Genomic DNA, 27,547 nt, shown 5'->3' with positions numbered 1-27,547 from the left:
TTGTTCCTTTAGCTTGCAAGATCAGAAGATATCCTTAGAGCTAGCTAGAGTAATGGAAAGTTCACTTCTCTGGTTTCTACTTATTCACTTACTACAAATGTCACTGTGTTCAGATGCCCAAATTTATACTTCTCAACCTCCATCGAGTTCCATTAGTAGTGCCCAGAGTCCTATGGCTCAACCTGCTCCTTGGAGTTCCAATGCTGGAAGTCCAGTTACTCAACCTCCTTTGAATGCCAGTGCCCCAACTCAAAAGATTCAACCTGTCTTGCCAGAAATAGAAGGTACCTAAATTAGTTTTGTACAATCATGTGTCCTGTGTTATATATACTAGCTACTGTGCACGTGGTATCCACGTAGGATCCACATAATTTTTTTTTTAAATTTATAAACATTAAATTATTATTTTACCTCTTGAAAGTTAAAAAAATAATAAAAAAGTGAAATGACCAAAATACTCCTACGTCCACACACATTCACTGTTCACTCGACCCCTCGTTTTTATATATATATGTTTGTCTCCATAGATCAAAAATTTAGTGAACTGATCAAAGGTGATAAAGAAGGAAAATTATATTTGAGAATTTGCCATTAATAAAGGTTGAGGTCCCCTAAACCCTTGGTCTTTTCAAAAAACAAAAATAAAAATAAAAATAAAAATAAAAATAAATATATATATATATATATATATATATGTGTGTGTGTGTGTGTGTGTGTGTGTGTGTGTGTTTCTAGTAAAGTGTACCGCGTATATATGTTTGTTATGTCCAATCACCGTATCATTATTAGCCTATATGCACGCTCGAAGAGGTTATTTTCATATCAAACCCTTTGGAAATTCCTTAGAAATAGAAAACATTTTGTACGTTTTTAAAAAAAAAATAAGGGTTGGTATTTATGTTTCGTAATCACAAACGTATCCAACTATATTGTATTATTCATATTTAATGTTATGGTTTAAAATAAATAATTAAGAAATCGAGTTAAGTTTCAAAAAAAAAAAAAAAAATGAATTGAGTTCATTTTCAGAAACTGATCATTTTTAATGATATCACTTACTGTGAGTGATGTCGATTAAAAATGAGTGATAAATTTGCAGATAATCCAGTTATAAATTTTGTATTCACAATTTCAAATAATCCAATTTAATTCATTAATATATTTTTAGACGTTCACCTAAATTTGGACATATTAACCTTAGTTATAAATTTTGGGTTCAAACATTTCAATTTAATTCATTATAAATTTTTGGATATAGATCGATTCACTTAAATTTGGATATATTACTTGTGAAACTAGTATATATGCACACGCGATGCGTGTATCTTTTGTAGTTTTGCCTAGTTGTATTTGTTATACTAGCCAATATGCCGGCCAGGCCGGCTTACTACATTAATAGTTGATTTGCTCCAGAGTCCAGACTATTATAAGTGTATATTGTGCTATTATTTTGATGATGAACTGATTAAGTACTCAATGTTTTAAGAGAAAAAGTTCAAGTCTATAATTCAAGTGTATTGGACTTTAAAATTAGTTTGGGCTTTTTAGTTAAATGTTGGTCTTTATAATTGCTTGGGGAAAGAATAGGACATCTGAAGACATCATTTTTTTTGGGCAAACACAAATGCTTTTAGAGAGAAAAACATGTATTGCCAAATTACACCACTTGTCGAGTGTGCTGTTGCACTTCTTGTTTTAGGGTTATTTTTGGAATCCCTAATATAGCAAAAGCTCATTTTTAGTTAACCCAAAAGGGACAAACCAAGATTAAAGATTCTCCCTTTTGACCCACATTAAAATGGTTACTGTTTTAAAGCTGGATATATAATTAAAATAGTTGAGTTACCAACTAATAGAGAAGAAGATATAGTGAGATCAAGTAGACATATATATCTTCTCTAAATATTGAGTACATCTTTGTGTGATAATTTTTCCTAATCTAGAAACACAAATATTTTGTTGATGATCAAAGAACAATGAAAAGTATTGGATCAAGAAGAAGAGATGTGGTAGATGATGAGTTGAACCACGTTCTTTAATGGCTGCCTACGTATCCTGTGAATAGGAATCAAACTCAAAGCGTAGTTCAATTATTCTTTTTATAAGAATAGATGAGGGTTCCCAATTAGTGTTTAATTAGGAGACCGTCTCTTGTTAAGTCTCATCTTGACTCTTCTAGAAGCCTCATGTTTCCCAAGTCAAATAGGTCTCTTTTATTGACTTAAACAACAGAAAAACATGTTTACGTTCGGAGTAGTAGTTAGAGCTCCGAGCCTAGTAGTTGAGCTCCGGATTTGGAGTTCATAGTTAGGAGTTGGTTATACAAACCTACTACTCCAACTAGTTCCAAAGCCCACGAACCTCCTTCGAACCTACCGGAGTTGGAGTTCATAGTTAGGAGTTGGTTATACGAACCTACTACTCCAACTAGTTCCAAAGCCCACGAACCTGTTTCAAACCTAGTAGTTGAGTTCCGGATTTGGAGTTCATAGTTAAGAGTTGGTTATATGAACCAACTACTCCAACTAGTTCCAAAGCCCACGAACCTCCTCTTCTTGTCTCACTTCCGAACCTAGGAAGTAAGAGGATTTGGACTTGAAGTGTGTTCTGGTACTTTGTACCCACACAAAGACCATATCCGAGCCTTAAGAAGATGCTGCCACGTGTTACATATATATTTGCTAAAATATGCATACACAATCTTGATAATTCCATCTCCATGTTGTCCTTGGCTTTTAATTCATTTTAGCTCTTCCAATGGACATTTGCATGACAAAAGCTTCAAGTCTCTGTTTGTATAATTCTAACACCTTACATATATAGTTCTAAATTCTTAATCTACAAACTCGAAGTGCAAAAAGAATACTCTCTCATTAAATAATATTGACCAATAAAATATGTATTGAGCCATACAAATAGTATGGGTGACGATTGCGCCATGGTGTGATCAAACTTCACTTAAGCGACTATCCAAAAATTATAGGTATGAGTAATCGATCTTCCAAATCCTAATGTCGAGGCGTTTTCTAAAACGTTTGTCTGGGATTCCGTAGGAACTCCATAGTTAAGCGTACTCAGGCGGGAGTAGTCCAAGGATGTGTCACACCCCAAATTTTCAGAAAATTAAAATAGAGAATTACCCAAAATATAATTATCTCAGTCGGCACCCTATTCCATCTTTTGAAAACCCAGGATGAAACAAAACCCTAATAACCCATTACCAAACACAATATAGAAAAATGAGATCAAATTAAAACCGAAAGATCAACTCTTCATTCACAAATAAAAAAAATTACTAACCAACTCTATTACATCTGTTTCAAATCCAAACTTTCTACTTTAGAAAACTTAAACCAGTAAGGCTCCAAAAGCAAATCCAAATCAAACGTCGTCATCCACTGCATTCAATCATCAATGTTTCCAAGAACACACCCACGTTGCAAAAAAAAGCAAACATGGGTTAGCAAATTGAATTTGTTGGTATGAGTAAGACTAAATATAAAAACAATATGTTCAATAGTTCAAATAAAGGAATATACTATTACAATCATTTCAACTTGGAAGACAAGTTAGTCCCATTTTCTTAAAACGGCATGTAGTTTCTTCCCAAGTAAGATTTCACCCCCAATATACAATTCCAAGAATCTCATATAACAGTACTCATCATTCCCACTTTCCAAAATAACTCACAACATAAATACCACTTATATTCCACTTATTAAATGCACATATGATAACCTAATTAAATATGAGTTTGATACATACACCTTACCTTTAAGCCAACACATCGTCTTAAGGTAGGATATTTACATCCCTGCATAAAAGATTAATAGATCCTATCCTCCTACAAAATAGAGTTAGACATCATAATAAAATGATTTATCTCAGCCAGTCAAATTTTCATTCATAATCAAACATCATTTAAGACTTTTAAGTCTAATTGATACAACCTGGTTCGTCCCGCATATTCAGGGAATACCACTTATCATAATACATATATCAAGATTCAAGGGTAGTCATTCACATGACATCATTACGTCATAAAGTTTCTGCATGCTTAACCATATATCTTAGACTATCACAAGTCATTAATATTTTTGTAATAACATATCAAATTATAGTCATTTCGCAATCACATAAAATATCACAAGCATTCACTAATATTATTCACAGTCACACTTCACATCCATAATATCACACAAATTCTTATATTTTTAGTTGATTCAATTCCACAATGTATCTTGTTTATTAATCACTTATTTACTGACCTCACCTTTAGTTTCTACTCCACGATTTGCACTTCACACATTTGCCAAATCACACATACATGTGTGCCTTTCTCACACCGAGTACAACTACAAGACATATGTCCTAAGCGGTGATCGGATATTGCCTCCAGGAACATATTTACATCTTGTAAACTCGTAACTTGTGAGTCACAACCATCTCTAGGCTTTCCATGCGCATAATCACATCTTCTTATGGGCATTCAATATCTCAAGTCATTCACGGCACATTCAATGAATACCTTGGGTCATTCCTGCCACATTCAAGGAATACCCATCATACACTAACAGGTCATTTATTGCACATTCAATGAATTCTTGGGTCATTCCCACCACATTCAAGGAATACCCATCATAACACTAACGGTCATTCACAGCACATTCAATGAATACCTTCCTATCACATGACATCTCAAGTCATAATATATCATTACTAAATCCTGAGGTGTGGAGAGATCTAAAGGTGTGGTCGGCTCGTTGAAAATCTTATTCCCAGCTCACTTATCATTGTACTAGCATTAATCATGCACCACAATTGATCACACGTGCAGAAAGTTATTTTCACGCATAAATGCAAATCAATCACATATTTAAATATCATTGAATGCAACACGAATGATCATCAATCAAATACAATTCAAACAGCCACAATCACGTACACAATTAAATACTAACATTATACACATATAGTTATCACAAAAACTAATATATAATATATAATATAGTGACTTCACCTGTACATAAGGTTGCCTACGTATCCAATCTTTCAATATTAGAATCAAGCCTTACGTAGCTCTTAACCAATAAATATCAACATCCTTGTATGTACATTTAAGGAAAACAACAATTTATACTATATAAAATCACATACAGTAAGTTTCAAATACTCCCACAATCATATACGTAAAGTTTCATACCCAGAGATACACTATGAACCTTTAAATCTAAAAACTCACAAATAGATATTTCTCTACTTTTGATTAAAAAAAAACGATCTTATAAACCATGTCGGTTCCAAATAAAACCACAACCTAAAAGTAGGCTACAAACACTATATAAAACACCCAAGAAGAGTTTAAGAGACTCTTAGTTCATTACTAGACATATTTCCCAAAATAGGTTCATGCACATAAAGGATAATACGGTAGGTTTTCTAGCTAACTTGTCAATGCTATAGTTTTTCCTACAATCATCCAAATGACATGTAACTTAATTATTTAGAAACTAGGGTATGTAGACCTACTTTTTCATGTAGAACTCGAAGTCCCAACCTCAGCCAATCTATAAGAAAACTTAGGTTGAAAACAATAAAAATCCTAATTTTCGGCAAACTAGATTTCTGATGGACTATCTTCCAAATGACACAACTCTTTCCATAGGTATCCAAATGCATCGAGGCTTTTTGCGTTGAAAAGCTAACACACAAGATTAGCTTAAAATTAAAGTCAGGGAAAAACTAGGCTTGAACATAAGCAATGGTTATGCATATCACCAATAGTTATAACCGGGCCTTAATGAAAATAAATCAAACTCTGACATATACTTCAATTCAATCAGTGACTAACTATTTACCCACTTCCATAGTTATATTTCCATGAAGACACATATCACTAGATAACCTTGGCGCCAGTAGCTATAATCAAATTAACATTTCTTAGCAATTTAGTCATGCAGAAAATTAAACTATAGAGTAAATGTCGTCAGTAGCACAAACACAAAACTTATATATATATATATATATATATATATATATATATATATATATATATATATATAAACTTCAAACCAATCAAAGTCCTGTAGACCATCAGTAGTTATATCCAGACCACTACAATTGAAAATCTCATCTTCTGACAACCAAAGTACTTTAAGGCTAAGTCCAATGGTTTGGTGCAGCAAAACACCAAACCACAATAGCACAGTGGATACCGTTACTGGGATAGCGAAATCAAACCCAATGGTTTGGTTTTCACCCTTGATGATATCTTGGCGTGCAGCAATAATATCCACTTTTGTTATTTAAAAGGGTAGGATAGAATGGCAATTACATAAATTAAGTTATTAAAAAAGCAAAAAAATAGGAATCAATTCTAACCGCTATTGGGAGTGGCGAGTGGAAAATAATAATTGAATTCTAACCGCCATTGAGAGTGGCATGTAGGTTATTAATTGAATTAAATCAAATTTCTAACCGCCACTAGCTATGGCGTGCAGAGTTATTTGGATTTTTTTTGCTAGGCCGCCACTGGCTATGGCGTACAGAGCATACGCTATAACGTTAAAATTGACTGCATAAATAGAGAAATTTATAAAGATAGCATTGGCGGTATAACGTTTTAACGTACCATTGCATCACATTTTACGTGAAATTTGGTGTTTTGCCGCACCATTGGACTTAGCCTAAGTCAATTTAAAACAAATGGTTTGGCACTAAGTAAATATACTCATCACAACATGAAATCATCATAAAATAAAAAGAAGCATAGCGTTTGTAGCTACCCTTACATTAGACAAATTCCAAAATCAATAACTTAACCGCCTACTACCATATTTAAGAATTTGGGAAGTTCATTAAAACAACTGATAACTCACATACCGCATGCAACCATATATATAGCAAAAAGACTCTTGAACATCAAACATCAGTAACACAAAACCCAAACTTCTCGTACATTTATATAGCTATCTATATGTTACTTCAAGCTATTCAAGACTTTCACACTATTACCATCAAACATCTACGCATACTCAAGAAACCCATCATTCAAAACTAAATCTTGGTGTCAATATATCATGCATCGCTTTAAACAACTTAATATATATTCATCTTATAGTTCCAAATAAACTAACTTAAACCATTAACTAATAAAATCAGTTGGTAATCCATTAAGTTTTAAAAAGAATAAAATTTAGACTACTCACCGGAATTAATCGAAAAGCGAAAACGTTTGCTTACGTAACAAAACTCGAAATCTGGCGAACTCGAAAATCGATTACGCGTTGAGAAGGTTGTCTTCTTCCTTCGGCTCCTTTCTCTCTTTCCTCCTCGCTACAAAAAGGTTTGCTCTCTCTCTCTCTCTCTATGTACTCTCTCTATTTTCTCTCACACACATCTCTTTTCTTTTTCTTTTGGTTATCATTTTTTCTTTTAAAAAAAAACGCCCCTAAAAATAGGAAAGAGGGGTTGGTAAAACCAAAACCCCACTTCCAAGTTTTTCTCTTTCTATATTTATCACTATCATTATCTTTGCTTTAAATTTTCTTTTTTTGTTAATATTTTATTTCTATGCACTAATAAATAGGAAGGAAAAATATAGGTGTTATAGGATGGGTGACCACCTGGCCGCGGGAAGTTGTTGACTGGAGTTCGAAAACCCTACACTGTCGGATGTTTGCAGTGGTTAAGTAGGGACTCTATTGTCTCACTCTCGTCGTGGTAGGATGGGTTGGGTCGTTACAATGATTTTTCAATTGTTTACAATCCCGTAGTGTAACCTGTTTAATTTGTGTCCAATCAATTGTAAAACTAACGTTAGAAGCCATTATTAGTGCGTTACGATACCAGTAAGAGTAAATGTTAATTATTAGGAAAAAATAACGGGTGTTTTAGGATTTGATCATACTATTAGTTGGTTTATTAGGCTTTGGTCCTGAAAAACTTAAATATTAGTCTTTAGTCCTACTTCCGGTACTTGACCGTTAGTCAACTCAGTTGACCGGCAGTCTGTATGAAAAAAACAACCATCAATCCAATTCTCTTTGTTGCTATTTGCTAACAGAGCTCCCAAATTTCAATAGTCGCAAATCCTAACCTCGCCACCATCGTACCACCATCAAATATTGTATGTAAACTTGAATTTAATAATATCGTATCAAATGGGTTTATGTAGAGCAATAGACCAAATATAATATAACACTTAATACTCAAACCAATGAAACAGAGAATCACTATTTTAAATAAGTTTATTGACTCAAAATTGTCTTTTTCATTACAATAAATCCTTATAGGCTACAAAACTTAGCCACAAAGTTCCAAAATATGTCATTGTTGTGAGAGCCTGTACTATTACTCTTATAGTATTATTCGAGGAGTCGATAAGCTAATTCCTAGCGATGTTTTTTCCCGGGTTGCCCGCCCAAACTACAGGCTATAGATACTACCTATAACAAAACTTCGTAAAAAAGTATTTATATAAATCTATGGAGATAGAATTGGGTCTCAACCAGACCCCAATAAGCATGTACATACATTGAATGTGCATGCATAGCCCATTAGGTAATGCCCATTAATTGTTGTGCATATTGAATGTGCACACTGAATGCGCACACTTCACTAGGTATGCGCACAGATTGTGCATACCTATTTTAGGTAGGCACACAAATTGTTGTGCATATTCCATAATAGGACATGCTTTGTTGAGATTCGTATAATCGATACAAACTCGTAACTTGTCATTTTTTATATTTAGGCATTGTGAATACATTCGATAGCCATTTTGGATAAGTCACAAGCCTTATGAAAATTAACGGACAACAAAAGGTTGAGTTCTTCTTTCACCTTCAACTTTCTATCTGGGGCCATCCTTTGTGGTTTCTATCTAATCGGCTTTGCATTGGGATCAACACCGAGTTTGTGACAAGCCACATAGAAGGATCTATACTGGGCATTTGTTCTACTCGTGATCGCCAAGCAAAAGCATGACTATTTTTCTTTAATAACAAAATAAGCTTTTGTTTTTCTGTTTCTAGAAGTTAGGCCGAAATAAAAGTTATCTCTTTTCAGGGAGTATGCCAATTCGAAATTCTTAAAGTAGATCGACGGTCGAGTGTCCTCCAACACTTTGGTGCAAAGGTGGTATGTTAGTAATGTTGCGTGCAACTTGATGCTGAAGAGGAGCAAGAGGGGGTAGTCTGTTGTCGCTAGGTTGACCATGAACATCATGTTCTTGATGATCGTCAGTAAGTGCATCTTAAACGTGAGCTATTATTTGCCATAACTTTCGTGGAATACGATCGTGGGTATTGAATAAGAACCGCAGATGGTGCAAATTATGTTTCGACCAAATATGATCCAATCACTAAATGGTTACGGAAGATATGAATAATGTAGAAATGTGGTGAGAAAAATGATAGTGATCGAAAAAATGATGAGATTGTACCTTTTGGTTGCCTACGTACCAAAATTATAGATATGATCAAGTCTCAAGATTGTAGTTTTTTATGAAAAATAGTTTGATATTTATACGTGTAGAGTAGAGATTTCTTGTAGCTCAAGTATTTATAAATGAACATGACTATTAATTGATGATTATCTCTTTGCTAAGAAACGAATTGGTAGGAGAGACCTTACCAATGGACATTTGCCACGTAGGTGGGGGTCAATACACTAAGCACAAAGATTGTGCATACCTATTTCAGGCATTCAAACTGATTGTTGTGCATACCTAGGGGTGACTTCAGATCGGATCGGATAAGATATAGGGCTTTTGGAAAATTTTCAAATTTTTTTTGGATAACAATTTTTTTTTCCGAATTCGAAAAGTTTGGAAAATCGGAAAATTTTCGAAAATTTCAGAATCCGCAAAACACGGTAGTAAATCAGAAATTTAAATTATATAATCGAATTCTCTTTTAGGATAACCATTTTTTTTTTTCTAGTTAATACATTCATTTAGCAATCATTTGAAAATGTATTAATTCAGTAAACAACTTAAACCTTTTAACACGTTCATTTAGTGAGTTTTTTCTTCATGTTAATGTATTAATTCAATAGGAAGATGGGAGAAATTGAGACATGTACTAGAATATGTACTAAATGTGAATACCAAATAAGCCGGTTCATTTTGGCCTGGTCGGGTCGAGATGTATTTTATGTTAATTTTTTATTTTTTTTTATTTTACGTACAACCCATATTACTGAGTTTTTGACAAAGTTTAAACTGTTCTTTGTGATCAATTACTGCAGTCGACGCTCTGAATGAAATTGTCTCCAAATCGGCATTTAGGCTGGAGAGATTGTACACTAACCAGTTATGTGGTGATCGTGACCAAAAGGAAGTGAGATGTAACTGTAGCTTCGATGGTGGAACCGTTTGTCACGTGACAAAGCTGTATGATCTTTATCCCACAATCTACTTATTTTGTCTTTATTTAAAACACAGGCTTACATTCTTTCAACTTAAACAGGGATGAATCTAGTAAAATCCATTGTCCTCATGACCTCGTCCTAATCTTCTGGGGAGAGAATTGTTGTGTTGTTTAACACTTCAACTTTCTTTTGTAGATTGATATATGCCAAGGATTTATCTGGTATAATCTCTCCGACAGTGGGAAATCTTACGTACCTTGAAGAACTGTAAGAGTTTCTCCTTAACTATTACAAGTGTTTGTGCATGTTTCAAAAGGATACCTTAAATTTTTGTTGGTTTAGTTAATTGATCATGACCATAGAATGCTTAGGGATAACATAGTGCAGTTGTTGTTTATCTAAATTGATGCATCCCACATTTGTACGTTGTTGATTGAGATTTTCATGGCTTAAGTGTCTGTGTTTGAGAAGCGACAGAAGATAATGGTAGAAGTGTCTATGTTTAGTTTTAATTGGATGTGCGGTAATTTTAATGTCTTTCTTGTTTCCAACAAAGAAAAAGTAAGGACATATTCAAGTACAAACCCTCTTTAGCAAAAAAAAAAAAGTCTAATATAACAGTAAGAACCTAATAACAGCCTTGAAATCCTGGTCCTGCAGCTGCTGGTAGTATCCTAAAGAATGACATGGCAGAATTTGTTTTTGGAAATTCTGAACCTACCCAAGAATTTACAACAAGTTTTGCATAGTTTACTGAGCTAAGGCTTGGCTTAGAACATGCTCACACTTGTGTTATTTAAATTTGGGTTGAAGTAGATTCCCAAGTTGTCTTCAATGCAATACTACAATGCACCAAAAAGCAGGTGTTGGCAAGTTATAAAACAACACTGCTTGAGCACATCACTTTGGAGACAATTTGAAGGCATTATGCTATCATGGAATTATTATGGCGCGAATGAATCTGCTGATGCATTTGCAAATCACAAAGTCCAACAAGCAACAAATGCAGATTGGATGACAAATCCAACCCCTCATCGACCAATTAATGTATATTTTTTTTGGCGACTTACTTATTAAGCCTAGAAGTGTCTAGAATACCAGTTTATGAGTTCAAATAGTTTTAGAATGTTGCCATTGTTTTATAGACAAATTAGCAAACTGTTTTTCATTGTTATAGGAGAATCTGATATTGTGAAGGAGTTATCTATACAAAGGACTCCTATAACGAAAGTTACAATTGGCATTTTCATTATTTATTAAACTTTATATTAGTTGCTCTCAAATGTATCTCCTCAATTCCTATTCTAATGAACTTTTTCTATTACTTCCACAACTTCAATTGGTACCAGTCAGTTTCTGATGGGTTCAGGGGTTAATATCCAATTCCGAGTTGAAGAACGTTCTTAGGACGTAAATACAGGTTTCTATGCTTTCAGAGTTGCTCTGAATCTAAGCTGTTTTGAAACATTTGTGTCCCACAATACTAGTATACTATCTTTCTGCAGTAAAGAAAGCAACAAGACGACAAAGATAAGAGTTGTGCAAATAATTTGCTCGACTCCAAGGCACCAACCTTAGGGCAACCTCTTTTGAGGTTTGATTTTGTTTTTGTTTTTGTTTTTTTTTTGTCCACGTTTTTCATCTTCTATCCTCGTCACCGTATTACCAATGATCCTTGCCCACCACCATTGTTTTCATTACATGACCTTTCAACCACTGCTTATAAAACAATAATATAAGAAAGTATGGCAGATTGTACTTCTTACTCAAACCCACAACAACTTCATGCTCGAATTGTTGACACTAAGAAAAGAATTTGTGAACTACAAGAACAGCTTGAAAATATCAGTTCTTTGTATTTTCCGCTATGAAAGAGCTTATTGATTACAATATTCTTTTCCGCTATGAAAGAGCTTATTGTGATTGTTGTTACAAGTTGTCTCTTTTACATGCCCACTCATCAGAAGTACTTTCAAACACTTCAAGAGTAAGAATTTCATCATCATGTTGACGCAAGGGTTGCACAACTTATTGCTGAAGAACATAATAGTCGACTACAATGAGAAAAAGATAGAAGACAATCATAAGAGCTCCTAGAACGAAAGTATGAAGACAATCATAAGATTAGGAAATTGTTTTTCATAGTTTTTGATTGATGTATGAAGGAATTATCAATATAAGAGCTCCTAGTACGAAAGTCACAGTTAATTTCTCCAGTATTATTGACTCAAAATTTATAAAGTTATTAAGAAAATTGTTAGGAAGATCAAACACTTATAACTGCAACCATGCACCCCATACGTTAACATTCTTCTTTTTTCTTGGGACTTAGCATGAAGTAACTAATGGATAACAATGTTGTTTTTTTTGTTTAAACAGTGACTTGTCAATTAATCTGCTTCATGGCTCGATACCAAGCACTTTGGGAAACTTGTTGAAACTTCGTCATTTGTAATTCTTGCTTCCAAACTTCTACTAGCCCTTTGTTGTTTGTTGTTATTTGTTTTTTTTTTTTTCTTTTGTTTTTATTTATTTATTTATATTATTTTTTAAATGAAACTTGAAATTAACGAATTTGCTTTATTTTACAGGGATCTCTCTAAGAATCAATTGAATGGAGTTGTGCCATGGAGTTTGGGTAATTTGAAATCCTTGACACATATGTAAGTCTTCTGTTAACTTGTGCCACTGCAAAGAATACATGTAATTGGAGAACTTACTCATAAAATCTTAGGAGAAAATGCCCCAAGGAGTAGGGATAGTAATTTGACAACTGAAAAAATCTTCTCTCAGCAAATACAGTACATTAACCTGTCCTTTTGCTGCCACAGCCATCTGGAATACAACTTCCTTGAAGATGAAATGCCATCAACCTTGGGTACTTTGTACAATCTTACCCTGCTGTAAGTAGCATCCATCTTAGTTCCTTGATTTGATTTTTTATTTTATGAGAAAACTTGGTTGTGAGCAGTGGTGGAGCCAGAAAATAATGTGAGGGTGACCAAGATGAGTTCTAATGGGAAAAAATAGTGTCTAAATTTGGTACATCATTTATGAGTTCTAGTGGAAAAAATGCACAACTACACAGTCAAACTGAAGAAATTTATGATCTTATGGTCTAAAGGGACGGAGAGAAGATGATCAATGAGTGATAACTGATAAGATGCAAACTAGAAAACATCTTGTTTCCTCAAGAGTCCAAGTGTAATGTTTACACTTCTTTTACATATATTTTGATATAGTGCACCAACAACCCATTGTTTTATATAACCAGTGAATGACTAAAAGCAAAATAGTAGATATCTACTGCTTCGCATGCTTATCATGTAAAACTAAAACTAAAAAGAATCTAAAGGTAGTAAAGCCTTGGGATTTCTTTTACTTAAATCCTAGATTAAATAGACTAAAAAAAAACATTACAAAGTGTTATCTATAGTAGCAAACATTAACTACCAACTAAGTTCTTGTAATACTAGTTTCATTTTTGCCGAGAGTTCAGGGTGTGCAGCTATTGACCCTTGCACACCCTTGGCTCCGCCCTTGGTTGTGAGTTTGAATAATTTGGACGTGATTCTTTCCAGGGATTTATCATATAACAAGTTAAATGGAAGCATCCCTAAGGAATTAGGCGACCTCTCCCAACTTAAATGGCTGTGAGTCCAATCCATGAATTCCTTGCACTTCACCTTCTTTATTCCCCTTTATTGAATTTGTTGCTTTGATTCCAATGCTAGGGTCTTGGAAGGAAATCAACTCTCTGGTGACCTTCCTACAGAATTAGGAGAGGCAAAAAATCTTATTACAATGTGAGTTTTTATGTATATATATATTTTACTCTCTGCTAACCTTCCTCAAGAATTAGGGGAGGGATTCATATATAACACTTTTTATACAACAGTTTATACAACACCTTTTTATAAGTTGAACTAAGGTCTAATACTTTGTGGGTATGATCTTATCAATATAGAGATCATATCCACAAAATTTCATGTCATTCCAAAATCTCTTACTCCTTCAAAACTTGATTTGAAAATGTGATTTATTTTAACGGTCAGGATTTAAAATATTTCAATCCTATTTTGGCATCTTTAGAAATTTCCAAATGAGCTCAATTTTTGCAAGGATGTTCTCCATGGTAGGAAGATGACATCCACAAAAAATCAAATTGTAAGTAAATTTGTAGAGTGAGATGGAGGCCATTTTATAAACTATTGTATAAAAAGTGTTGTATATTAATCCTGGCCCATAAATATATAGGAGGGATAGAGCCACCCCATCAACTTACAAATTAAATTAAGACCTAATTTTTTGTGGATATGATCTTCTCACAATGGATAGCATGCCCACAAAATTTAATTATATTTGAATATGTTTAACCTTGCGAAAACTAGTGTTCAATTTTGAACGTTATCAAACGGTTCAAAATTTTCCGATTTCATAATAACATTTGATTAGGTTAGACATATTTGAATGAACCGAAATTTTGTGGGCATGTTATTCATGGTGAGGAGATCATATCTAGAAAATATCAGTCCTTAATTCAACTGGTAGGAGAGATATGGCTTTGTACGTTCTCTCTCTCTCTATATATATATTTCGATACCATTTCCAAATTGCTTTACTTTTATTTGTAACTTTTATACGTTTGTTTTAATCACAATGGCAGGCGGCTATCGGGGAACAGTATCACTGGGGAATTGCCACGGAGTTTTAAAAACCTGACGATATTGGAGGACTTGTAATTGTTTGACCGTTTAGTTAATTGGCTGGGATACTTTAGATAGTCTGAAACTAAAAGGAGAAACATGTTCTTTTGCTTGCAGTAGGGTAAGGGGGACCCTTTTATCTGGCAAGATACCTGACTTCATCGCTGATTGGTCAAATCTTAAAATATTGTGAGCATCCATTTTGCCTTATATATTTACGTGCTCACCCTGTTACAATTAGTCATTAGACATCTTAAAGTGTTACCATTCGATATTTTGGTGATAGACGTCTCATGGGAAGTAATTTTGAAGGGCCTTTGCCATCTGGTATTCTTGCTCTTAGTGGTCTAAAAGAGTTGTAAGTACCTGTCAACTTCAAGCTTAGAGTACTGTTATCTTCTTTATAATGGCTATTAATCATTTCTGATTGTTGTTGTTTTCTCCAGGTGGGTTAGTGATCTAGTTATCACTACGAATTTCTCTTTCCCATCAATGTCACAATTAACTGCTATGACTTCATTGTTAGTGTTCAACATACTTGCTTACACCTGTTCAGTTTGCGATTAGGCCCAATTTTATTTATTTTACAATGGGAATAGAATCAATAGATATAAGGACAACTTGTTGTAAATATGTGAGTACATCTGTACATCTCATACTTAAGCAATGAACTTGCACAATGAGTTAAGTGCTATTTCTTTGTCCGGTAGATCATCATCACAAGAAGAAAGGAAAATTCAGCTCATTTGAAAACTTATAACTTACTCTCTGTTACAAGGTGTAGGGAAAAAAAAAAAAATGAATGGTCCACCATATCTCAGCTTTTGCTCATCTTTTGACAAATCTAGAAATTTCCAAATATACTGTTCTTTGTGAGTATGATCTCCATGGCGAGGACATAATCTCAAAAAAGAAACAGAACATATGCCAAATCAGTGTTCTAAAACACGGCCTAGCAGCTTGGTGGTGCCTAGCCGACTCGCCTAGGCCTAAAATCGGTTAGAAAAACTGTGGGTCAATTTGTCGAGTCTAGGCGGGCCGATTAGTCGGGCTAGGCAATAGACATACTAATTGACCTCTAGGCAGTCTAGTCGTCCTCAAATTTAGTTTTTGGAAAATGTTAACTTATCCAAAAGAAAAGGCCCAAGAGGGCTTAAGATTTGTATAAAAGGGAAAGACTAAATCCCATTATGATCTAAAGGAGAAAAACCCACTCTGTTCATCAAAATTGAATCTAGCCTCATGTTATAACTCTGGAGTAAGATTTACACCAAAAAATAGAGACACCCTATTAAACATGACCTGATTTCCGTAAATGTTTTCGCTAATACTTTTGAGTTGTATCTCCTGTTCATGCAGAATATTGAGGAACTGCTCTATTGATGATAAAATCCCAGAATCTATCAGTAACTTGTCCCTAATTGACCTGTAAGTTATGATCAACGGTTCCTGCTGTTTCATTTTGCCTTTCCGTAAGATGTTGGGTTCCAGTTCAGAACTTTTGAACTTCTTAAATATTGAAATAATGTTTCTCTATTATTTCATATCATCATTAAAGTACCTTATTAGTTGATCTTCATTTGGGAGCACTCTAGATAAAGGTGATAAATGTTCAGTTATCAGTTATCTTTTGTACTGATTATGACATGGTGCATTTATAGGCACCTTTGCCATTTATTTTGTCTAGTCACGTAAGACTCCTACGTCACACAGTTTTCAGAAGAGAAGATAGATTTCTGTCTAGTATTCAATTTCCCAGAGGCTCGTTACCTGAGAAATATTTTTCTACCTATCCTTCAAACAAATAATAATACGGTGCAAACGAACATGATTGTCAAAACCTGAAGAGAAGATAGATTTCTGTCTAGTATTCAATTTCCCAGAGGCTCGTTACCTGAGAAATATTTTTCTACCTATCCTTAAAACAAATAATAATACGGTGCAAACGAACATGATTGTCAAAACCTGATAAATCAGCATAATGACTATTCAGAAACGTTTCGAACATGACCTTTAGCTCTCTGATCCTACTAATCATGACATGAAGGTTGTAACACGGCCCTTACTACAAGCTCTGTAGAGGCACTGAATTTCTAGTTTCCAAGTTGTTAGAATGTCTAATTTCGAGAAGAACTTCTTGCATATTGCTTCTTTATGTAGCTGGAATTTCGATCAAGTATAACTGTCAATGCAATGTTATAATCTTTCACTCTTTTTTGTTTTTTTTTAACTTGCTGATTATTGTTATTATATTACTATTACTATTATTATTATTATTATTATTATTAGTAGTAGTAGTAGTAGTAGTAGTAGTAGTAGTAGTTTTTTTTTTCATGATTTGGCATTTCTTTGATTTATAAAATTTCAACTCTTTGGACATTGATTATCCATGTTGATCATTCTTGTATTATCTTGCAGTGACTTGAGTTTTAACAAATTGAATGGTGAAATCCCAACCTTTCGAAACCTAAAATCATTGTAAGTACTCTTCTTTTATAAAATCTTACCTTACCATTTTTTCTATATTTTACTCTGTTTCATTTTTGGACAATTGATATACATTTAAGGTAAAATTGATGTATTGTAAGTTAAAGGTGATAAAACTAGACCTTTCCTTTCAGGTGTCTTACAAGAAATAGATTCAATGGATCGATTCCTAATTGGATCCAAAATTCGGTGGAAATGTGAGTCTACAAATCTGCAATCGATGTTAAATTTGTGTTGTAACTATGAATAAGAATCAATTAAATTATGTTTACACTTTTTTCCTTCGAGAGCTTGTGTTGTTTCCTCAAGATTGATGCTATGGTCTTTCTTTGCCCAAAAGTGATTGTAGTTAATATAACTCCACATTATTTGGCTTTTTACACATCTCAAAAAACTTTTGGAATATGGAATGGCTTAAGATCTTAATGCATATGACTTACTTTTCTTTTTCTTTATCTTCATGTTTTTTCTTTTTTTTCATCATGGTTTTCATGATCATGGGTTTGCCTAGAGGGTGGGTTCCCAATGTATGTATCTTGCTAGAATGGGCAAACCGGCAAACACGTATATGCATCTTACACGGAATAGTTCTTTGAAGATTTTGTCAAATAGTTCTAAATGAATAGGTGCTCTTGTTCACGCATGACACGTCTTCAAATTTTTGTTTTTCAGGGACTTTTCATACAATAATTTCACAAATGCCACAGTTCTGCAGCAAAACAAGACTTTAGTGTGAGAGCATCAAACATCATTTTCTACTATTGGATTTATATTTTGTGTTATAGTATTTACTTGATATGCGTAAATGTCAAATATTATTGTAGGAACTCTTTCGATTGTTGCAGTTCCAAATCAAATACGTAAGCTTTACTTGTTTACAATTTCATCTTCAGTGTTAAGGATATATCATAACTAATTTTCAATTAAACATGGTCTACTTTTGTAGGACTTCTATAATGCAACTCATGAATGACCAATGCCCCCATGGAAAATCAAATTGTAAGTTTTTTTCTAGGCCTTTGACATTGTTTTATGTTGAGCATTACATTTATTTGGATGAATCCAGTCATTCGATAGTTGTGAGTCTGACAAAGTTAAAGTAGAACCCTTATTATAATTATAATTGTTTCTCTCTTCTTTTGATGATGTGAACTATCAAATATATGGAAAATCTACTGTGTTACGAGATGGTCCCTAATCTTAAAGTGTCTCTGATTCCTTTCCAACCAAATGCCCCGAGTATTGCAACCGATTGGACCACATCAACAAGTGATCAAACACAGACTTAGAAAACACACAAGAAGAAGAGACGGAATGAAGAAAATAACCCCATATGGCATAGGTGCAGGGACAACGAATCTATGTGTGAGCAATAGATTCTCCGCACAAATGACACAACAAACAAAAGGTTAACAATGATTGTTTTCCTTTTCCGAAGGTTAAGGGTTAAGCAGACCCTTAGCCTGTATTAATTCCTAAAAGTTCAATTGACAGTCTAGAGGAGGTATAAAGTACTTGCAAGACTAAACAAGAGGGTAAAGACTCTAAGCGATCAGACACTTATTAGCTTCTCAATACACATGTTTGAAGCTTTTGCTCTTGAAACTTGAAGCCATATGCCTAATGCCAGCTACTAAAATGACACAGTACCATGGACGCTTCTCCACATCTTTGATGGCCATAATTGCTCTCGTAGAATCTTATTCTACCTCGACATGAGTTGCTTGCATATTCATAAAACCTAGTAATCCTGCTTGAATGCGTATGCCATTTCTGTATATTGACGTAGCTAGCCTCTGCTGATTTTCTGGGGATTTTATGTATACGGAAATGACATGCGCAATCCTGCCTACCTACATAATCCCCAGAAAATCAGCTCTGCTGAACATTTCTAACCCTACCAAAAGTTGAGTTCAAGTTTGAAATTTATCTAACAGTCCAGAATTTTAACACACTTTTGACAAGACTAGACACATCCAATTGAGCTGATTTTTGGTGGAGATGCTATCCATGGTAGGGAGGTCATCTCTACCAAAAATTAACTCTTAGTGCAATGTGCAAGTTTGCTTTTCGATTGCGTATGTCATTTATGTATGTTGATGTAGCCTGCCCTATATATATACTTGCACTTCCTTCGATTGATTAACAATATCAGATTGAATATTGCTTCATTTGCCCACTTACTGTTTGGCCTTTTGGGTTTGTGGGGATGGAATCTGGGCTACAATCCAAGTAGTCATATCTTTAAAAACAAAGAGAAATTGGTTATTACAAAGTTCCTATTTAGTAAATAGGAAACGCCATATTGATTTCAATATTGTTGAAAACAACATGGGTTGGCTGGCCGTTTAACTTAACAAGCCGTTTAACTTAACAAAGTCAAATTCAAATCCCTAAAATTGCCAAACAAGAGAGCACTAACAGGTTTAACTACAAATTAAAAAACATTGTAATAAGTAAAGGTGGTAAGAAAAATATTTTGTGCGTACTTCCATATAGATGTTTATAGTAAGCAAATTAGTGCATACTTGTCCTTATTAATAATAAAATTTCAGAACTAGGTATTTTTGAGTAATTAATACGAGCTCGGTTGTCCTTATTAAAATATGAAAACGGACCGGGACTTTCCGGTAATTAAAACTGAAGTAAGATCCCACCCTTTTCTTGTTTTAAGTATTTTCTCTACATGAGGATTTGGGGTTAAGTAGAATGTCATTGCCCTCTTTTGGATTTTTGAACCAAAGGAACACCAACTTTCCCCCAAATCTTTCATGTCAAACTTTGGTGAGCAGAAGAGAATGAAAATTACCTGGACTAAGCTAAGAGAAATTTGAGTCTTGAGAACAGGAACAAGAAACTAAGATAAACTAGAACAAGTAAATCACAAGATAGTTGAAACTTTAGTGATGACTTGATACAATTTGGTCCATGCCTTTATACATGTGAGCAACACTAACAAAAAACTAAAACATCAAGACTTGTCTCCTTTGAAATACACTGTCTAAAATACAAACTTTCCTCAGGCAAAGAAAAACTATTAGTGTTACAACGCGTGCTAAAAAGAATAGAAAGCTCAAAGCTTAGAAACTAACTTTCCTGTAATCAAAACAGAATTTACTTTCCCAAATACCTCTCGAAGTATAAATATTTCAAAAACCTCGCAGAAAGTTGAAAATTATATAAAAGAAACTATTTTCCTTTGGATAATGCATAGCATGGTGTTCTACATCAAACTAAGAGGACAAAGACTTTGTAGATTTCTCCCAGACAGGCTAAATTTGTGCTAAAAGTAAGCATATCATCATTATCATCTAGGATGTGTCAAAGAACTCAAGATTGTTCTTACTTGCTTGAGGCTGGTCTGGACCTGTGCCCGTGTGAGTTTCTAGTTGTTTTGAGTTCTATCAGTAACATCGACGTCCATTTTGAGTAAGCGAGTGACCCAAACAGACGCCTTCATGTGTCCAAGTTTCAAGCCTTTTGTGCTCTTCCTTTTTTTACACAGAAAACAGACGGGCGGCAGTACTGGCATGCTGGTCAATAGTTACAGACATGTTTCCTTTGAAAAACAAAAACGAAAATGAAAACAAAATTTGTCAGTATTTATGTGAGCTCTTTTTTTGGTTCATGCTAGTCCTGTGTGAATGTTACTTACTTTTCATGAGAAGTCGTGAACGTAGTGATTTTACAAAAGCGAAATGATGAGAGACGGATCAGATCCACTTTGTTAGCAAGTTTTTTCTAAAGAAGAATATTAGAAACTACTGTTGTACTTCTAGAATACTGGTTACAGATGTGGCTTAAATACCCAAGACTAAAGTTTAAAAAGAAAGGACGAGACTCTCCTTTTCATTTCTTCTTCTCTCATAGCAGTGACCACAACAGTTCCAGATATATGTCCTTCTGTTTGAAAATAAATTCATAGTTGCGTCTTCCTTGTGGGAAACTGTTAAGTACATTTTGAGTAGTACAAGTTGTGCGTCATCTTTGAAGATAGAAGTCTCGCATTGTGCTTGTACTAATAGATAAGATTTAGTATTTATTTACTTGACATGAGTTAACGCCGAGAATGTTTCTTGTAGACTCTTATAAAAAAAAAATTGTTTCTTGTAGACTCTTCCTTGTATCTAAACTGCGGAGGAGAAGGTACACATATCAACGGGGACGACTACGATGAAGACAGCAGTACATTACCATTCAAAGTAAGTCAAAAAGGAAATTGGGCCTATACCAGCTCAGGAGACTTCATTACATCTATTGCCAATCCTCGGAATAACACAGTGCACAGTACATGTGGAATTTCTGTGCCGGCTGCACCTTTATACTCCACAGCTCGCATATCTGCTCTTTCGCTTGATTACTATGGTCTTTGTTTCCGAAATGGCATTTACAATGTGACACTTCACTTCGCTGAAATAGTATATGCAGATGATGATGATTATAGCAGTCTGGGTAAACGTATATTCGACATTTATGTCCAGGTAATTTGAGATCGATAAATAAATACAGTAATCCTTCCACGAGTTCTTCATCATATAAATTTTCATTACAGGGGAGAGAGTAAAGAAAGACTTCAATGTAAAAGCTGAGGCAAATGGCCCGAAAAAACCAGTGACTAGAAACTTCACGGCAAATGTGACGAACAATCTTCTACATATTCAGTTCTACTGGGCCGGAAAAGGTATTACATTGGGACTTTATGGACCTCTGATATCGGCTATTTCTGTCACCTCAGGTCTGGGCATACAAAATTTCTCTAACTTTATTATTTCTCATTTTACCAACTCTCATTGATGCTCCCCAATAGGATTTACTTGCTATTGTTTTTTCCCTTTAAACAAGAGCAAAAACCGGGCAGAAAATTATCTTCTTTTACCATAGCTATCATCACAGTAGCTTCTTCATTAGCCATTATCCTCGTGAGTTTGGCTATCATTTGGAAACTGGGTTTGCTTGGACACAAAGATTTACGTGGTAAGAGTTGTTCAACTTCCCAATAGAATGAGTGTTCTTTTGACTTTTAGCCAACCAGAGCATTTATCCAAAATGTTTTGCTATAGATTTTCCCAAAATGCACTTTCAAAGAATTTTTCATTGCTTGATATCTATCTTCAAACTTCTCTCTTGAAACAGGACTTGAAGGTGAAGCCCTTAAGAAGAAATATACCTTTCAGAATATTGTTGATGCTACTCAAAACTTTAGTTCCAAAAAGGAGATTGGATGTGGGGGTTCAGCAACAGTTTACAAGGTCTATATATTTTACAGTACACAAGTAATTTTCCTTTCTTTTAACTTTTTTCTGAGAAACAGTCACATGTATGTAGGCTGATATGCAAGATGGGAGTGTATTAGCAGTTAAGAAGCTTCCAGCGCGCTCAATTAAAGGTCACCACGAATTCGTTACTGAAGTACGTACACTTGAGGCCTTGAAAGGTGAAAATCTTGTCCAACTTTTGGGATGGTATACGGGAGATGAACAACTTTTGCTAATATACCAATACATGGAAAACAATTCCCTTTACCATGCTTTATTTGGTAAGCAACCATTGTAGTTTTGTGACATTGTGTTATATTATTCTTTCTCTTCTCTTCTTTCCATGAATTCTAGCTAAGAATGGATGGTGCAATAATGCAGAATTGACACTGGAACTTGGTTGGGCAACCAGATATAAAATCTGCGAGCAAATAGCAGATGGTTTGGTTTACCTCCATTCACAAGCACAGATTATCCATAGGGATATCAAGACCAGCAATATCTTACTTGATAAAGATTTCAATGCAAAGATATCTGATTTTGGATTGGCCAAGTTTTTTAATGAAGAACAAAACAATGTCTCAACCAAATTACGCGGAACACAGTAAGTCATCATTCTCTATTGAGACTTCAGTTTTCTCTCAATTATAGCCCAGTAAAGAATGATTGTTTTTATAAAAAAAAAAACATTTGTTCCAATCCCTGATGCAAGTCTGACTAATGATGATTATGCCTGTTTATGAATACTAATATTCTTGTGGGGTATACATAAAATATTGCAAGCTGTACATGGAAATATATAGGTAATAAACGTGTGCAAAATGTGAAGACATTGCAATTCATTATGGAAATACATCTATGATTTTACACTGCCCTGCAGACGTGGTGATCTGTGATAAACAAGATTGGAGCCAAAAGCTGTAAGTGATTCTTGTGGAGCTCGCTAGTGAAGTTGGCAGTATGATCTAAGAGAAGCTATAAAACGAACCAAATGAGTGCCGGAGGCAACCCACTCACGAACAAAATGAATAGTCCAGCTCAATTTGCTTTTTTACGAACGTGAAAAACTGGATTTGGTGCCATATAGAGATATACATGGTGCTGAGAACCATCAGCCTTGCGCTTAAACTTGAATTCCAATTTGCAGCCAACGTTGTTTTAGAAAAGGTTGCTGGCACAAGTGAACATATATGATTGTTTAGTAAGTCACTGAACTCTTCTGTCACAGTTGCTCGCCACTCAGGATGTTTACATCTCTGAGAGTAACAAGTGGGCGGGCTCAATGAGAACTCTGGAGATCTGTGGCAGTTTAGCACTAGATTTTGAGTCTCGCGTGTCTAACATTTCACCATCGAGGCATCTAGAAAGTGAATCGCATTCCATGATTATGATATCTATCTAGTATGCCTTAGGGATGAGAAAATGCACTGTCGCGTCTCTGTGCTGGAAAGTACACAAAGTAGCAACCTGAAGGCGAGTACCAGAATGATGCGGACCAGCGGGATAAGTATTTGGAAAAGCAGAGGGAGCCATACAACCAGTTTGTTAATATTCTAATAAAATGGAAAGGATCATTTGTAGCCATTATAGGAATAGAGAGGATTCTCGAACAGACAAAACAGCTGTAGCCAAAGCACTAGGAGTTGTAAGAGGCAAAGCAATTTGTGAATTTTCTTTAACAGAATGATGATCATCTTGAGCCATTAAAGGAGCAGATGGCGGGAATGAATGGGACCATTGATAGGTATGACCAGAAATGTGTCAGTATGCCTCTAGCTTGTAATATGGAGGGGGTAGTGCATTTAATAGGCCCACAACAGGTGTTGAAACCACAAGAAGTATAAACTGATGAACACTGCGGGTGTTAGGAAAAAAGAAAGGGGAAATGTCGACTCATCAAATCTAATTTTTCTAGTGATGTAGACCTTAATAGAAATTGGTTCAAGGCACTTGTATCGTCTTTGTTACGAACTGCAAGGTGAAAATGCGCCCTCAACTGATCAAGTTGTCGTTTAAGCAACATAGTTTCCAAGGTGTGAATACATGTGTAAAAAATATGTCCAAAACAGTGTAAGCTGGAGTATTGCACGAAGAGAAGAGAAAATGGAGATGACTACAAAAGAGTTGTAGGATGGTGTATATGAGATAAATCATTGTTGAGATGGCTTCAAGCAAAAGACAGAGACGGGGGCTAGCAGTAACAAATGAGGAGAGTGCCATAACTGCATAACAGTAATATGGAGATGGTTGAGTTCAGCAAGACGAATACTGTGATGAATACCCAATTGCATTCAAGGATAGGAGACTGGAGTGTGAACGTACTCTGCCACCACCACTTTGAAAGAATTGGATTGAAGAAGCAAACCTGCTACTGAGAAATCAGAAATGTTTGGAAGTAAGCAAGGATAGACATAAACGATATAGGATATCTCGTGTAATGCGTGTAGTCAACAATAAAGAGAACATAGTACCAGAAGTCAGAGCAGGAGAGAACAGGAGACATAAAAATCAGAAGGAATAACATGACAGGGAGCAGAAGGATTGATGGAATTAGTAATATTAATTATTTGGTAACTTAGTCTAATTAGTAACTGGTATTCTAGTAGGATTTATTTTAGTTGTTGGTTTCTAATTAGGATTCCTTGGAGCTCAAGGATTGAACTGTATAAATAGGACCTTTGGTCTCGAAAATTAGTTGGTTGATTTGTTAAGAATATAGTAATGATTTTCAGGATAAAAGTGTGTTGATTTTAGGTTTTACTGAAATCCCCTTTTTCCATCAAATTATGGTTAGAATTAGCCTTAATTTATCAATGGTGTGTTGATTAAAGTTGCTTCCGCCTTCAATTCACATCAGGGATAATGATGAGTGGAGGAGAATGTCAACTGAGTAGATTTGCTTAAGGTACAACCTAGGCACAAGGAGCTGAGGAATTGGACATAGACCATTATGGATAAGACCACAGATTAGTAGGTCACCAGTTCTAATTTCAAACGCAGACAATAGGCACGGGGCAAAAGAAATACAAGCACCATTATCCTAGCTTGGTAAACTTGGCCACTAAAAAACGATTTTGTGCATAGATGGCATACAAAACACATTCTTGGTGTTGATTGTACAAACTGGGAAGGATATATAGGTTACAAGTTTGCATAAGGGACGTAGATACCCAATAAGACTTGGTCAAAGCTAGGATGGAGTCAGCTTTGCTAGTCATAATGTGAGTAGCCTCCATATCAAGATGCTACCTAGATTCATGTGGTCGAGAATGTGCGAAGGGGTGACAAGAGAGTGAATACATCAATGGAGAGAGAAATCGAAGCTGCGTTGGCAAGGAGGCAGTAACCGTTTGAGAAGAAATATTAGCGGCGACAGCATAAAAAACAAATAAAAAATTAAATCAAACAGTAGGGCTAAAACCTAGTGCTCTCATGTAAAATCTAGAGAAATGGATAATTTTATTCTTCCTACTGGTATATGTAAAATATTGCGAGCAAAGTATGGCAAAATATATGTATGAAACATGTGCAAAGTGAACCAACATTACAATGAAATTATCGAAATGCAGCTTTGATTTTATAATGCCAATTCGTTTAATTTGACGTTTTCAAACTGTGTGTCTTATGTAGTCCCCAAAGCTAATTTACCTGATAAACTTGTTTCTTTGCAGTGGGTATATGGCACCCGAATATGCTACACGAGGTGTGCTGTCTGTAAAAACGGATGTTTACAGCTATGGAGTTGTCATCTTGGAAATTGTCACTGGGAAGAGCAATGCACTTTACAATTCAAGTCAAGAGAGTGAATTCCTTCTGGATGAGGTACTATATTCTCAACCTAAACCTTCAATATCAAACTAATTTAATACAAAACCAGATCATTTGCAGCCCCCGAAGGAGGGTTGTGAACACCCCTCCAATGAACACCCAACATAAGCATGGGATAGTTGGTGCCTTCTAAATGCTTTAGTGTTTGTTGATCTTTAGGAAACCTATAAAACAAATTGCTTGAGGAGGGTTTGAAACCATCCTCCCTGGTTCTGGAAGAGTTATCACTTTTCTATTGTCCTTCAAGAATTGACCCAAAATCATACCAGTGATGCCCCATAAGAAGCTCTCAGAAAGCTTTGTGGATATAAACCTTCAAGTCCAAATTTCTTTGGTCAATTATCAGATTTGGTTCCACAAATGTGGTGTTTGAACACGTATTCCATGATTGTTAGGAACCACTAATGAAATTGTTTTATCTTGTCAAACCATAGGCCTATGTTTTACAGAGTGAAGGGAATATCTTGGATCTGATAGATGAAAGTGTTAAACACAAAGCAGATTATTCTGTGAAAGAAGCAAGCACAGTACTGAAACTGGCAATGTTGTGCACGAACTTGTCTGCGACTCTCAGGCCAACCATGTCCCAAGTGTTAAGCGTTCTTAAAGGTGAAAAAATTATAGAAGAAATTTCTGCTGCCAAACAACTCGTCCATACTAATGACTTGAAGCACTGCAAGAGCTGTGTTTGCACTCTATTCTGAAACACCTGGCACTTCCAGAGCTGGTACATAAAATGCGTGACAGTTGCATCAACTTTCTTAGTTTGTTTATGTTATGGTTTAGTGAAGCATGGGACTTTGTAAACCAGTAGGTATAAGACACAGTAAAGTTAGATCTTTTTGTTTTAGTGTTTTTTCGGTCATGAATATATTTGTATTAATCTGTTCAACCCTA

The 27,547-nt window shown here is 34.9% G+C and overlaps 1 protein-coding gene and 1 long non-coding RNA gene across 7 annotated transcripts; one reads left to right on the top strand and one right to left on the bottom strand.

Annotated features, from left to right (window-relative positions):
- Window positions 1–27,547, top strand: LOC147478270 (putative LRR receptor-like serine/threonine-protein kinase At1g53440). Of its 6 annotated transcripts, none has more exons than XM_086584936.1 (26): window positions 1–284; window positions 10,252–10,396; window positions 10,570–10,641; window positions 12,754–12,825; window positions 12,966–13,037; window positions 13,206–13,277; window positions 13,956–14,027; window positions 14,109–14,180; window positions 15,041–15,112; window positions 15,198–15,269; window positions 15,367–15,438; window positions 15,527–15,601; window positions 16,440–16,508; window positions 17,499–17,558; window positions 17,702–17,764; window positions 18,240–18,299; window positions 18,392–18,427; window positions 18,514–18,566; window positions 21,681–22,049; window positions 22,120–22,248; window positions 22,410–22,541; window positions 22,701–22,816; window positions 22,893–23,103; window positions 23,204–23,426; window positions 26,494–26,644; window positions 27,085–27,547. In XM_086584936.1, exons 1-26 carry the CDS (start codon window positions 53–55, stop codon window positions 27,352–27,354), a joined length of 3,042 nt encoding a protein of 1,013 aa, XP_086441062.1. In that variant the 5' UTR covers window positions 1–52; the 3' UTR covers window positions 27,355–27,547. The 6 variants fall into 6 exon arrangements, with proteins under 6 accessions (XP_086441062.1, XP_086441066.1, XP_086441061.1 ...); XM_086584935.1 differs by having other exon boundaries at window positions 3–284; window positions 22,120–22,302; XM_086584941.1 differs by lacking the exon at window positions 1–284 and adding an exon at window positions 9,088–9,245 and having other exon boundaries at window positions 22,120–22,302.
- On the bottom strand, window positions 19–7,339 carry LOC147478271 (uncharacterized). Its single transcript, XR_015209551.1, has 2 exons — window positions 7,209–7,339; window positions 19–3,844 (listed from the first exon to the last, which is right to left on the bottom strand). It is a non-coding gene; the product is annotated as an uncharacterized LOC147478271 (long non-coding RNA).

This window comes from Coptis chinensis, chromosome 9 (assembly GCF_015680905.1).
Source record: "Coptis chinensis isolate HL-2020 chromosome 9, ASM1568090v1, whole genome shotgun sequence".
Taxonomy (NCBI): domain Eukaryota; kingdom Viridiplantae; phylum Streptophyta; class Magnoliopsida; order Ranunculales; family Ranunculaceae; genus Coptis; species Coptis chinensis.
This window is presented reverse-complemented; position numbering and strand designations above follow the sequence as displayed.

Bases quoted from the DNA above. Each gene is read 5' to 3' on its own strand.
- LOC147478270 (XM_086584935.1), top strand. From the start codon at position 53: ATGGAAAGTTCACTTCTCTGGTTTCTACTTATTCACTTACTACAAATG. The intron at 18,300-18,391 runs GTGAGAGCATCA...ATATTATTGTAG, and splicing joins CAGCAAAACAAGACTTTAGT to GAACTCTTTCGATTGTTGCA. The intron at 18,428-18,513 runs GTAAGCTTTACT...CTACTTTTGTAG, and splicing joins TGCAGTTCCAAATCAAATAC to GACTTCTATAATGCAACTCA.